This window comes from Dipodomys ordii, unplaced genomic scaffold, assembly GCF_000151885.1.
Source record: "Dipodomys ordii isolate 6190 unplaced genomic scaffold, Dord_2.0 Scaffold156, whole genome shotgun sequence".
In the NCBI taxonomy this organism is placed as follows: Eukaryota; Metazoa; Chordata; class Mammalia; order Rodentia; family Heteromyidae; genus Dipodomys; species Dipodomys ordii.
In genome coordinates this window covers 958827-971348 of record NW_012267372.1, presented here as the reverse complement: position 1 = coordinate 971348, position 12522 = coordinate 958827, and the positions used below count along the sequence as shown (strand labels likewise).

Sequence of the window (12522 nt, the reverse complement as noted above, 5' to 3'; positions counted from 1 at the left end):
CGGAGGAGCGGGCGCTGGTGGGCCATTCCACTCAGGTCCCAGGAGAAGGAACTGCGGCCCAGTCAAGGGGGAGATAGGATGGCTTGAATCCATCCTTTTTCCTCTGTCTCAGAAGATCTGGGAAGTCCAGGCCATCCCCAGAAGTAAGGGTCCTGGGAGTGGCAGCCAGGTGACTGACTCAAGCCCTGGCTCCCTTCTGCTTTCCCAGGACCACCTGGGGGCTGGGGGAGGGCTGAACTGGGTGGGGGGTGAACACTGTGGGCCTCAGCTCAAGGGCATGAGCGCAGGATGACTCCACCGGCTGCGATGGTCCCAGGGGAGGCAGTCCCGGTCCGTAGGGATGGTGGGATGTTCGAAGGCTCAGGTGCGTCCTCATCCAGTGGATTCTGATGGGATCCATCCGCAGCCCGGGATGTGGGGGCAGAGAGCGGCGCTGGGGCGCACCGGCCACACCCAAGTCTGGCTCCTACTTCTCAGTCCCGGTGTGGGGTTGGGCCGCGGGGAGGGCGTGGTCTCGGTGGGCGTGGCCTTTGCAGGCCTGACCATCTCCGGCTAGGGCTGGGTGGGCGTGGCCGAGGTGGGCTTGCACCTCCCGGAGCTCGGCCCGCAGCTCGTCCAGCGCGGCCCGCGGCGCCGCCTCCCGCGCCTGCGCCTGCAGCGTCTCCAGCGCCAGCCCCAGGCGGCCCACCTCCACCCGCAGCGCCTCCCAGGCCGCCAGCCGCTCCTCCTCCTTGCGGTGCTGCTGCGTCTGCTGGCGCCAGTACTCCAGCACCAGGCAGCCGCCGCCCACCACGAAGATGGTGGCCTCGCCCAGCAGCTCGGCGCCCAGCTCGGCCGCCGCCTCCTCGTTCAGCGGTTTGATGGCCGTGCCGCGGAAGCCCATGATGCGCATCTTGGTCCGCATCTCCACCCAGTGGTACACTGCGGGGAGGGGGGGGAGACAGGGGTCAGCGCGCTGGGGGGGGGGGGCCTGCGGCAGGGCAGGGCACCGCGGCGCACGCCTGCTGTCCCAGCCGCTCAGCAGCTGAAATCTGGGAATCGCGGTTCAAAGCCAGCCCCGGGCAGGAAAACTCGTGAGACTCTTCTCTCCAGTTATCCAGCCAAAAGCCGGAAGTGAAGCTATGGCTCCAGTGGGAGGGCGACAGCCTGGACTATAAAAGACTCAGAGACAGCGCACGGGTCCGGACTACCATCCACCTGCTGTCCTCCCTGGCATCGCCGGAGACGACAGGAGTCCACCACTCTGCCCAGCCATTGAGCCTCCCAGCAGCCGGGAAGATAGGTGCCTGTCACTACACCCAACCAACTGGCCCAGGTGCAGTCAAGAATGTTTCTGCTCAGCCGGCCTTGAACTGCAATACCCCGTCTCTGCTTTCCAAGTAGTTGCAATTACAGGCTTGAGTCACCAGGTAGACTTCTCACCCAGCACTGTTTGGGGGAACTGCTTCTCTCTCTAATAGGCTTCCTCCCTCAGGTAGCCAGACTGAAAGTAGTAAACTCCTTAACAAAAGATCATTTGTAGAGATAATGACAACGTATCAGATGAAAAGTATAATTATCAGTTAATAAGTTATCACCCTAGAAAACACAGCTTCCAGCCAGTCCCTGCCCTGGCTGCCTTCCCTGGATATATTTTATTCCATTCAGTTTAAAGCTCACCCTAAAGTTGGACACAGTAGAGCATACCTGTAGTCCCGGCACTCAAGAGGCTGAAACAGGGCAGGCCCTGGTGGCTTATGCATGTCATCCTAGCTACTCAGGAGGCTGAGATCTGAGGATCGTGATTCAAAGCCAGCCTGGGCAGGAAAGTCCATGAGACTTATTTCCAATGAACCACCAGAAAACCAGAAGTAGAGCTGTGGCTCAAAGTGGTAGAGTGCTAGTCTGGAGCAGAAAAGCTCAGGGACAGCACCCAGGCCATGAGTTCAAGCCCCATAACTGACAGAAAAAAAAATTTTTTTAAAGCTGAAACAGGAGGATTATGAGCTCAAGGCCAGCCTGGCTACATACGTAGGCTCTGTCTCAAAACAAAACAACAACAACCAAAAACACAACAAAGAAAACCCACGTCACCCTAAGGGTGATAACTGGATTGTGTGACCCCACAGCCAGCAGAGTGGCAGCTGCCAGTCTCTAGTGGGATGCTGCCTGCCAGCATCTGAGAATCTTGTGTCCCTGTGCCTGGTCCAAAGGGTCCAGGAGGGGTTAGCCCCGCCCCTTGGCCTGGCCAATTAGAGCAGTGCATTCTCTGGGCCACAGTGATTGAGGGTTGGGGGGGTGAACCAGGCTGAGCCTCTAAGAATCAGCTCTAGAATTGTGGGAATGGCTGGGAGGAGGCATGTCTGGGGTTGCTAGGCTAGACCCTCAAAGAGAGCAATAGAAAGCTGTGAAACTTGAGTTTCACTGGCTGTTATACTACCCTTCCTAGCAAAAGGCTGGGCTGAAGGCGTGGCTCAAGTGGTAGAAAGCCAGATATGCAAGCAAACTGAGTAAGGGCAAGGCCCCAAATTCAAACCCAGGTACCCACAAACCAACCAATGAATGTCGGGCCTGGGCCTGTACCACACTGCACTGCTTCCTGTCAGCTTATCAACACCATCTCACCAGGCTGACCTCCCCTGCCACTGCAGGGCACCCTGGGGCTCAAGAGCTGGTCGTGGGCAGTGAGGGGCAGATGGGGGGGGGCTTCTTGAAAGAATTTTCTCCTTGAGAAGAGTCTCTCACCTGTGTCCCCCACCAAACACCACCTTCTTGCCCCCTCAAGTATCCAAGCATGCTTAGCGCCAACCTGTCTGAATGCCACCTGTGAGCCAGCCACCAAACCAACCCCACCAGCCCTTGGTGGGACCCCCAGCCATGGGTCTGCCTTCGTGTCAGATTAGGATTTGCTGACTGGTTTTCACTGAATAGGGGTGGGAAGGAACACAGAGCCTCTGCGGGCTCCACTAGCAGGGTGCCGGGCGCCCTCTCCTGAACACTCTGGGTATGGCATCCAGGACACATCTTTACAGACATTCCCAGGTTGCAAGCTAAGCCGGAGGGCTTCTGTTCTCCTCCATGCCAAGGATGGAACCCCAGGTCTTGCACGTGCTAGCGAAGAGGCTAGAGAGAGCCATGCCCCAGTGCTTTTTTGTCACAGCACTTCTAGCAGAGCCGGGCCTTCCACTGAAGATCCTCTTGCCTCAGCCGCATGAGTAGCTGGGATTTGGGTCACCGGACCACAGAAAAAACTTAGAAACTCAAGGCCAAGGGCTGGGAAGGTGGCTCAGTGGTAGAGTGCTTGCCTTGCATGCCTGAGGCCCTGGGTTCGATTCCTCAGCACCACATAAGCAAAAAGAAAAAAGCCGGAAATGGCGCTGTGGCTCAAGTGGTAGAGCACTAGCCTTGAGCTGAAGAGCTGAGGGACAGCACCCAGGCCCAGAGTTCAGGCCCCACGACCAGACCAAAAAAAAAAAAAAAAAACTCAAGGCCAAACCCCAACTAAGGCCTATGCAGAATGCCCAGTGGGTGGGAAGACCATTAATGCAAATACGGGAAAGTATTTGTCCTATGAGCAAAGAAGCATGAAAAACACCCATCTGTAGTTTTAAAATTATTGTTAACATTCCTTTTCTTTTCTTTCATTTTTTTTTTTGCCAGTCCTGGAGCTTGAAATCAGGGCCTGGGCACTGTCCTTAAGCCTCTCGGTGCTCAAGGCTAGTGCTCTACCACTTGAGCTCCAGCACCATGTCCGGCTTTTTCTGTGTATGTGGTACTGAGGAATCGAACCCAGGGCCTCATGCATGCTAGGCAAGCACTCTACCGCTAAGGCACCTTCCCAGCCCCATTCCCTTTCATTCCTGAGTCTGTGGTTACAATACAGCCCTATGGTAGATGATGGAAATGACTATGAATGCACACAGGCATGGGAAGAGACCGCCCTGAACATCTTGAGAATACAGATGTCTGAAATCACCAGCAACAGCCTGGCTGTCACACCCCACAACCGACGTGCCACTCTGGACATTATAAATAGATTCCCAGGAAGTCCACTCTGGACCCCAAAGCCACTTACCCCTCTGCCCCGCCCCCTATGGGCTACCTGCCGCTGGCCATCCCCGTGGGGCTGAACTTAACTAGATGTTTGGCCTCTCTTTCTCTGTTTTGTGGAGGGACACAGCCAGCAACAGCACAGCAGGAACTGGAGGGTGGGAACTAGAGGAGGAAGCAGTCTTGGCCTCCAGCAGCGATGGCATGGGAGAAGAGGCTCTGTGGTATCTTCCTAGCCAGGACTAAGAACCAGAACTAAGAATCTGTGCTCTGAGTCAGGTCCTTCATACCCACAGCCTCATTCTGTGCCCACCCACATCTGGTCAATGTAGAAAAGGAGCTTGAGGGACAGTAAGCTACTGGACATGATCACACAAGTAGGAAGTGGAGGTGCCCAGGTCTAAACCCAAGAGTCTACTCTGCTAGGCAGTCTTCAGTGGCCAGGGTCAGGGTCTGTGTCAGAAGCTGCTCAGATTGTCAGCACCAGACTTGGGGGGGGGGGAGCAGGAAGGGGACATCAGCATCCCTGCTAGAGAGACTGACTGAAGAGGAAAGAGGGAGCCAACCCAGGGTCCCAACATGCAGGTGAGCCTCCTGAGGACTCCAGATGGGGTGTGGCTCAAGGGTAAAGCATGGCCCTACTATGGGCAAATCAATGGCTTCATTCCATCCCCAGCACCTACTCCCCCCAAAAGCACAGAATATATACATAAGACAGGTATTTATAAAGGCTCAGTGGCATAAGGACTGGGAAATAAAACCCCTGTTATGAAATGCCCAGTGGACAGTGCCTAATGATGTCATACCCACTACACAGAAGAGGACACTGAGGCTGAGAAGGACTAAAGGCTCTGCTCAAAGTCACTAGCCTGAGAAACCATGTCAGAATGACTCCACATGCCATCTTCCCCACAGCCCTCCAGGTCGTGGGGCTTGAACTCTGGGCCTGGGCACTGTCCCTGAGCTCTTCAGCCCAAGGTGAGTGTGCTACTACTTGAGCCACAGCTACACTTCTCGTTTTCTGGTGGCTAATTGGAGATGAGTCTCACAGACTTTCCTACTGGGCCTGGCTTTGAACTGATCCTCAGATCTCAGCCTTCTGAGTAGCTAGGATTACAGGCATGAGCCAGTGGCGCCCAGCACAAGCTATCTTTTTGGGGGGAGGAGGGTGCTGGTTTAGAACTTCAACTCAAGGCCTGGACACTATCCCTTAGCTTTCTTACTCAAGGCTGGCACTCAACCACAGCTTCACTTCTGGCTTTTTTGGTGATTAACTGGAGATGAGAGTCTTGTGGACTTTCCTGCCCTGACTGGCTTTGATCCATGATCCTCAGATCTCAGCCTCCTGAGGAGTTAGGATTACAGTCATGACCACTGGTGCCCAGCTTTCACAAACCATAACAGGAAGACAAGTCACAATATTTGGGGGAAAGGTAGAAGCAGGAAGCAATCAAGTCTAGAGTCTAGAGTTCAAGCCCCACCTCTGGCACAGTCCACCCGTGTGAGGGCAGCAATCCTTCTCATCCCCAAGACCTCAGTCATTCCTTTTATAAATGTCAGGAAGTCACCTCTCTAACCTGGCCAACACCAGAAGGTGATGACAACTGATATGAAACACATTCTGTGACTCACAAACCCTAACCCTTTCCTATTCTGGATTTCAGGCCCAGGCAGAAAGACAAAAACCAAAGGACAAAGATGTCTTGGCATTTGCACATGCACCTTCCTCTGCCTCAACACTGTCCCTGTTGTCTGGGGGTGGGGGGGGTGATACCCTTCAGGTCCCACTCCTACATCTCCTCTGCCTGAAAGTCCTTCCTGACAGCACTGTCCACCAGTGAACAGCTGACAGAAGTAATGGGTGGGTGGATGTGGTGGCTTGCTACCCCCAGAAGTTATATTCACTTATCTCTTATTCCCAGAGCACGCGGATCATCTTTTGATAGTAGCTCATCGTTTGGGCGTTGGCTATGCCCTTCAGATCTCGGCTCAGACAGACCCTTCTGGGGGGGGGGGGTCCCATGCCTGGGGCCCGCGGGCTCCTCTGAGCTCCAGTGCACGCTGGGATGGGGCTGATTGATCTAGAATATGTATCTGCCAGGTGTCCACCTGTATAGGTGGTCTACTGAATGAATGCACTGCGTCTGAACTTATTAACAAATATACGGGTAAACTTGCCAGATTTTTGAAGACACGCCCCCAGACCCCAAACTTCACCCTCAACTCACGCCTGGCGTAAAACTAGGGCACCCGTGTATTCTAAGTGCATGACATACAAGCACATCCCATGACAAGCGGGAAATTGAGGAACGGGTGGCTTTGGGGGCCAAGGATGGCTCGGCAAAGCACCCCAGTTGGGTTTCTCCCCTAGTCCCGCCTATGGCTCCTTTCTGTTCTGGAAAGGCCCGCCCAAATTGAGCCGGTTTCCCCAACTATTGGCTCGTCTAGACGTCAGTCTCCACACACTCTCTTCTCCTATTGGCTGGCGTTTACAACGCGCGTGCTAATGTCTTGTCCCGCCCCTTGCCCCAAGCCCGCCTTCACTATTGGGTTACACAGACGCCTTTCTCCCAGAGGCCCTCCCTTATTGGCCGCAGGACTTTGCCGGTTCAGGCTGTGATTGGTCACAGGTAGAAGTCCATCCCCTAAGTAACCACCTGAAACGGGTTGGAGAATGGGAAGGTTGGAGGGACGTGGGGTCACTCACGCTGAGCCGGCGGAAGGCAGATGTAGGTCTTGAAGAACTCGCTGCGGCGAGCGGCCGCCTTAATTCGGTTGGCAAGCGGCTTACTGACCTGCCGGATGCCCAAGTAGAGCAGCTTCGCCATCGGGAACGCGCCCACCACCATCTTGGCGGTCGCACGGAGCACGCGCAACCTAGCTGGCGGGGCGGGGCGGCTCCGACCTCTCCACTCTTCCCCCGCCCGCGGGAGGGCCGTGCGTGCCCACGTACCTGCGTGCGTACGTACGCTCCTGGAGGGAAAGGGTAACTGCAGGGGCGCCCCCTGACGTCACCGCGTCGACGCCGACGTCCCTGCGTCCGTGCGCTAAATATGCAAATATACGGCGGAAGTGAGGCGATCAGTGGGCGGTGCCGTTAAACGGCCGCTCGCTCACGGGAGCGGGTAATGGATTCCCCCTTCCCGCCTCGGCTGACGCCACCGCGCTGCTGTGTGATGTCAAGCGCTGAGTCGGTTTCCCCGCCCAAAGGAGGTTTCTTGATAGTCCTAATTAGGTTTAATGAGTCCCCAATAATCCATCTTCCAAAATTTAGAGCTCTCACGAGGATGAGAGAGGAAATGGGCCGTGTGTCACCCGGATCTTGGAATCCCAACTCCCCCTCCCCGTTTACGCGCTGTGTGACCCCAGGCCAGTGACTCAACCTCTCAGAGCATCAGTATTCCTGTTTCTAGTATTCCCGTTTCTAGCCTTACAGGGTTGTTGGCTTTATGTGAAAATATGACTTTTAAAACCTTTTTAAAAAATGAACTATACAACTTGTGGGTGGGAATTGACAGAACAGAGGCAGCTGAGAAAAGCCACTTCCTTATACACCACCTTCCCAATCATCCTTTGGGGGCATAGCCTGAAACTGCTCAAACTCGGAAAACAAAAGTTCCTGCTGACCCAGCCATATACAACCAACCTTACAGGAATGGGAGGAAAAAACTGGGAAGGGTGACATTGCCCAAAAAGGTATGTATAGCCGGGCCCAGTGGCTCACACCTGTCATCCTAGCTGTTCAGGAGACTGAGATCTGAGGATCGTGGTTCAAAGCCAGCCTGACTTTTTTTTGTCGGTCACGGGGCTTGAACTCTGGGCCTGGGCGCTGTCCCTCAGCTCTTCAGCTCAAGGCTAGCACTCGACCGCTTGAGCCACAGCGCCACTTCTGGTTTTTTGATGATTTATTGGAGATAAAGAGTCTCACGGACTTTCCTGCCCAGACTGGCTTTGAACCGTGATCCTCAGATCTCAGCCTCCCGAGTACCTAGGATGACAGGCGTGAGCCACCCATGCCAGGCTGTTTTTGTTTTTTTCTTTAAATGTGTGTGTTTGTGCGTGCGCGTACGCACGCACGTGTGTGTGTGTGTGTGTGTGTGTGTGTGTGTTGCTCTGGGATGGAAGCCAAGAGCAACACCCACACACACACACTTGTGTGTGCCTGCGGGGTGTGGCACATGTCCTCTGGGCCTGCAGAGATTGATGGCCCTGCCCCTGGGCTGATAGGCGTCCTCAGGCAACCCCACTTCCTCCTCTAGAGGGTGAGGGTCCCCAGGGAGCTGGCTCTGGAAGGACAAGTCCTGGGCTGTTGTCCCTTACCCAGCAGGGAGCAAAATCTTATAAACAAGGGCAGGCCTGGGCTGAAATTCCTGCTTGGTGGGGTGTGCGGTGGGTCGTTAGAAGGAGAGGCAGATGGACAGCTGGGCAGAGGAGGTGGGAGAAGGACTCCAGGGCTCTCCTCCACTGTCCCTAGGTATCTACTCTGACTCCCCCAGTGCCCTTCAGTAAGCACTAAGAGACCTGTGAGATGTCAGAAGTCCTCCCTGTAATGATGGTAGCTGGGCATGGTGCTGCACATCTGTAGTCCCAGCATTGGGGATACGGAAGCAGGAGGATTGGGAGTTCCTGGCTAGCTTGGGCTACACAGGGAGATCTACACATATGGGGTGTGTGTGCCCACACTTGTCTGAATTATGGCCATAGGAATCTCTTCCCAGAATCCCTTCTGAATGAGACATGAGAGAGCCTGGGTCTTGGGACCAGTCCTGTCTTCATTTGCCAACTGAGGCTGGAGGGAAGAAAGAGTTTGCCCAAAGTTCCAGAAAGAAGCAAGACAGAGCTGAGGCGGAACTCCAGGCCTGCCGCCGGCAGCCTCACAGCACAGTAGCTGCTCAGGTTTTTGGGTTTCTTTTTTCCTTTCTTTCATTATTGGGGTTTGAACCCAGGGCCTTGTGCATGGTCAGCAAACACTCTTAACACGTGAGCCCTATCCTCAGCCCTTTCATTCACCTGTTTGTTTTCAGGAGCTCCCTACCTTTCTCTGGGTTGATCTTGAACTTCAAGATCCTCCTGCCCCAGACTCTTGAGAATCTGGGATGAGCCATGCGGAGCACCACCATACCCAGTTTATGGGATTGAGATGAGGTCTTTAATTTGTCTTGTTTGTTTTCCCCCTTGGGCTGGAACTTCCATCCTCCCGTCTCAGCCTCTTGAGTAGCTGGGGTTTCAGGCATGGGTTACTGCACCCAGCCACCAATAGATGTTTCTTGACTGGTTGGGGAATGAGCATCTGATGGACATGTGCAGTGGCCAGGCTGCTCTGTGATAGCAGGGGGCTTGGGGACGGGAGGGGGGCGGTGTCTGTTCCGAAGCAGTTTTCTGGGGTGGACAAGTGGTAGGACTTCCCAGAACCCTCTCCTCCCTCCTCCCCCCATGCCATAAATGTTAGTCATTAAGTGCACTTTTCCATGCCCCTCTTCCCACTGCTTCCTTTGTCTTACAAGTGTTCCAGGAATCTCTTCTGAGAATGTGTGTGTGTGTGTGTGTGTGATCCATCTTCCTGTCTCAGCGGCTTGTTTATACACCTGTGAGCTCTTGGGAAAGGGCCAATGCATATGAATCCAGGTGTTTGGTAAGGGCATGGCAGTGCCCTCCTGTAATCCCGGCACTGGGGAGGCAGAAGCAGGAGGATGCCCAGGCTGCGAAGGTGGTAGAGCGCTTGCCACGCATGCACGAGGCCCTGGGTTTGATTCCTCAGCACCACCTAAGTAGAGAAAGCTGAAAGTGGTGCTGTGGCTCAAGTGGTAGAGCACTAGCCTTGAGCTGAAGAGCTGAGGGACAGCGCCCAGGCCCTGAATTCAAGTCCCATGACCAACAAAAAAAAAAAATACAAACACAAGAGCCGGGGGCATGGCTCAGATGGTCGATCGCCTGCCGGGCACATGGGAGACCTTGGTTTCCAGCTCCAGTATTGGGTGGGGAAAAAAAAAAACAACAGAACACAACCCTTAATGCTCCCTTCTGCTGTCCTTCCGGGTGATTGGACAGGGCAGTTTCTGCTGACCCGAGGCCAGGGAGGGAGGGGTCCCTCCAGCAGGGCAGGCTTCCCCAGCCCCCTTGGGGCGCGTGGGAATAGACAGATGGGGGGAGGGAGAGCTGGGGTGACCTTGGCACTGCGTCATCTACTGATGCTTGAGCTCTTGGTTCATTCCCAGAGGCCTTCTCTGCCCCCCCCATCTCCTTTTCCCAGAATGCCATCGCACAGTGCTACTGGCCTGCTCCCTGCTCTGTTCCCAACCCCTCACACCCATCCAGCCCCAACATCTGCAGCCAGCCCACCAGCCCCTGGCATCCACCAGTACCTCCCATCCATCCATCTGTCCATCTGTCTTCCACTAAACCCCCCCGCCCCAGGCCAGGTCATCAGGCAGATTTGTGTGACTCTGTACAGCCCGCTTGGAGCCCCCTCCTTCCAGTCCCGTCTCCCATCTTCGCCCTTCCGATTCTCCCTGTAATCCACTCCCACACAATTCACACACACACACTCTCTGACCCCAGGGCCTTTGCACTTGTGTCCTCTGCTCTGCCCAAATGCTTAGCCACAGAGCTGACTGCCTGGCCTCCTGCCACCTTTGGGTCTTGGCTCCTAAACCACCTCGGTGGTCCCTCCCCTGTCCCCTTTGTCTCCATCAGGCTCCATCTGTCCCCCTTAACTGCCTCAGTTTCTTTTCCTTGCTTTGGGGGGGGCAGGGGATAGTACTGGGGTTTAAATGGGCCCTGAGCTTGCTAGGCAAACACTTGAGTCATGCCTCCAGCCCTTGATTTTTACCTTTTAGAAGAACATTTGGCTCATTTCCTCAGCCCCTAGTGCAGGAGCTATGGTTCCCAAACGGCAGCAGGATCTAGGGGCTCATGAGGGCTCACTGTGTCCGCTAACACTGCCAGACCAGGAGGACAATAGTTTAAGTCAACTGTGAGAGCCAGATGCAGTGGTGCACTCTTGTCATCCCTACCCTCAAGAGGCAGAGGCTGGAGGATCAGGAGTTCCAAGCCATCCTGGAACCTCAAAAGAAAACAAAAAGCTGGGCACCCATGGCTCATGCCTGCCATCCTAGCTACCCAGGAGTCTGAGACCTGAGGATTACAGCTCAAAGCCAGCCCGGGCAGGAAAGTCCATCAGACTCTACTCAGAAAAAACTGGAAGTGGTGCTGTGGCTTAAGTGGTAGAGTGCTAGTTTTGAGCCAAAGAAGCTCAGGGAGAGTGTGTAGGCCTATATAGTTTAAGTCCCACGACAAAAAAAAAAAAAAAGCAAATTGGGTGGGCTGGGCTACTCACACCTGTAATCCTGGCTATTCAGAAAGTGTCCATTGGAAGGATCATAGTTTTTTTGGGGGGGTCTGGTCGTGGGGCCTGAACTCTGGGCCTGGGCGCTGTCCCTCAGCTCTTCAGCTCAAGGCTAGCGCTCTACCACTTGAGCCACAGTGCCACTTTGGCTTTTTTCTTTTTGCTTTTGTGGTGCTGAGGAATTGAACTGAGGGCCTCATGCATGCAAGGCAAGTGCTCTACCACTGAGCCACCTTCCCAGCCCCAGAAGAATCATAGTTGAAGGCCTGTCTGGGCAAAATATTTTTAAAAGACCCCATCTCAACAAATAAAAAGCTGAGCACAGTGAGTAAAGCTTCCCACCTCAGCTACAAGAATGGAATGGTTAACAGGAGGATCATGATCCAAACCAGCCAGGCACAAAACACCCTATTGGAAAAATGATGAATCTAAAAAGAACTAGAGGGTGGGAGGAGCTTCTGCATCAGAGAACTTGCAGCGGGACCTGTGCAGGCACCTGACCTCAAACCCCAGTACTGGTGAAAAAAGAAAAGAAAAAGAAAAGGTGAGTTTTTCAGGGGATTATGGGTGGAAGAGGATGGTTGAGCAGCAACACAACAGGCTCGGTCCTGTCTTTTCTCGTATTTTATATTTTATTTTCTTGGTGCTGGGCCTGAGGCCTGGACTCAAGCCCTGGGCGCTGTCCCTCCGTTTGCTTTTTTTCCCGTCTGTTCTTTTTCTTGCATGCTGGTGGTAGGGCTTGAACTCAGGGCCTACCTGGGTGCTCCCCCTTAAGTATTTTTTTCCACTCAAGGCTGGCACTCTACCACTTGAGCCACTTTTCCCTTTTCCGGCTTTGTGCTGATTAACTGGAGATACAAAAAGAAGTCTCCTTTGACACTCCATCCTCAGCGCTCTGTCTCAGGTAGTAGCTAGGCTGACAGGCCCAGGAGCCCTAGGTGCCTCATGAATATTCACGAGCCCGGCCCCTGCTCATGAATATGTACAGCGGTGGCTTCCGCGCTCATTTGCATGCTCATTTGCATACACCCACCGGGCCAGGGAGGGTCACTGGGTGGGCGGCAGCAGCGCCCAGGCCTGTACCTGCTCCCCCGCGGCGTCGGGGGTTTCCAGGTCCCCCGCGGCCTTGGCGCCTTTGCAGCCGGCCG

General features: G+C 54.5%; 2 protein-coding genes across 2 annotated transcripts in view; both read right to left on the bottom strand.

Moving 5' to 3' along the window:
* Nucleotides 1-466: 466 nt before the first annotated feature.
* Nucleotides 467-6953, bottom strand: Opa3 (optic atrophy 3 (autosomal recessive, with chorea and spastic paraplegia)). Its single transcript, XM_013032591.1, has 2 exons — nucleotides 6737-6953; nucleotides 467-921 (listed from the first exon to the last, which is right to left on the bottom strand). Exons 1-2 carry the CDS (start codon nucleotides 6876-6878, stop codon nucleotides 467-469), a joined length of 597 nt encoding a protein of 198 aa, XP_012888045.1. The 5' UTR covers nucleotides 6879-6953.
* A 4008-nt stretch (nucleotides 6954-10961) lies between these two features.
* Gpr4 (G protein-coupled receptor 4) overlaps nucleotides 10962-12522 on the bottom strand; it is a 2576-nt gene continuing 1015 nt past the window's right edge. Inside the window, exon 2 of the mRNA XM_013032590.1 lies at nucleotides 10962-10967. Coding sequence (XP_012888044.1) covers nucleotides 10962-10967 — 6 coding nt within the window. The remainder of the gene's footprint in view (nucleotides 10968-12522) is intronic.

Bases quoted from the DNA above. Each gene is read 5' to 3' on its own strand.
- Opa3 (XM_013032591.1), bottom strand. From the start codon at position 6,878: ATGGTGGTGGGCGCGTTCCCGATGGCGAAGCTGCTCTACTTGGGCATC. The intron at 922-6,736 runs GTGAGTGACCCC...CCCTCCCCGCAG, and splicing joins CTGCCTTCCGCCGGCTCAGC to TGTACCACTGGGTGGAGATG.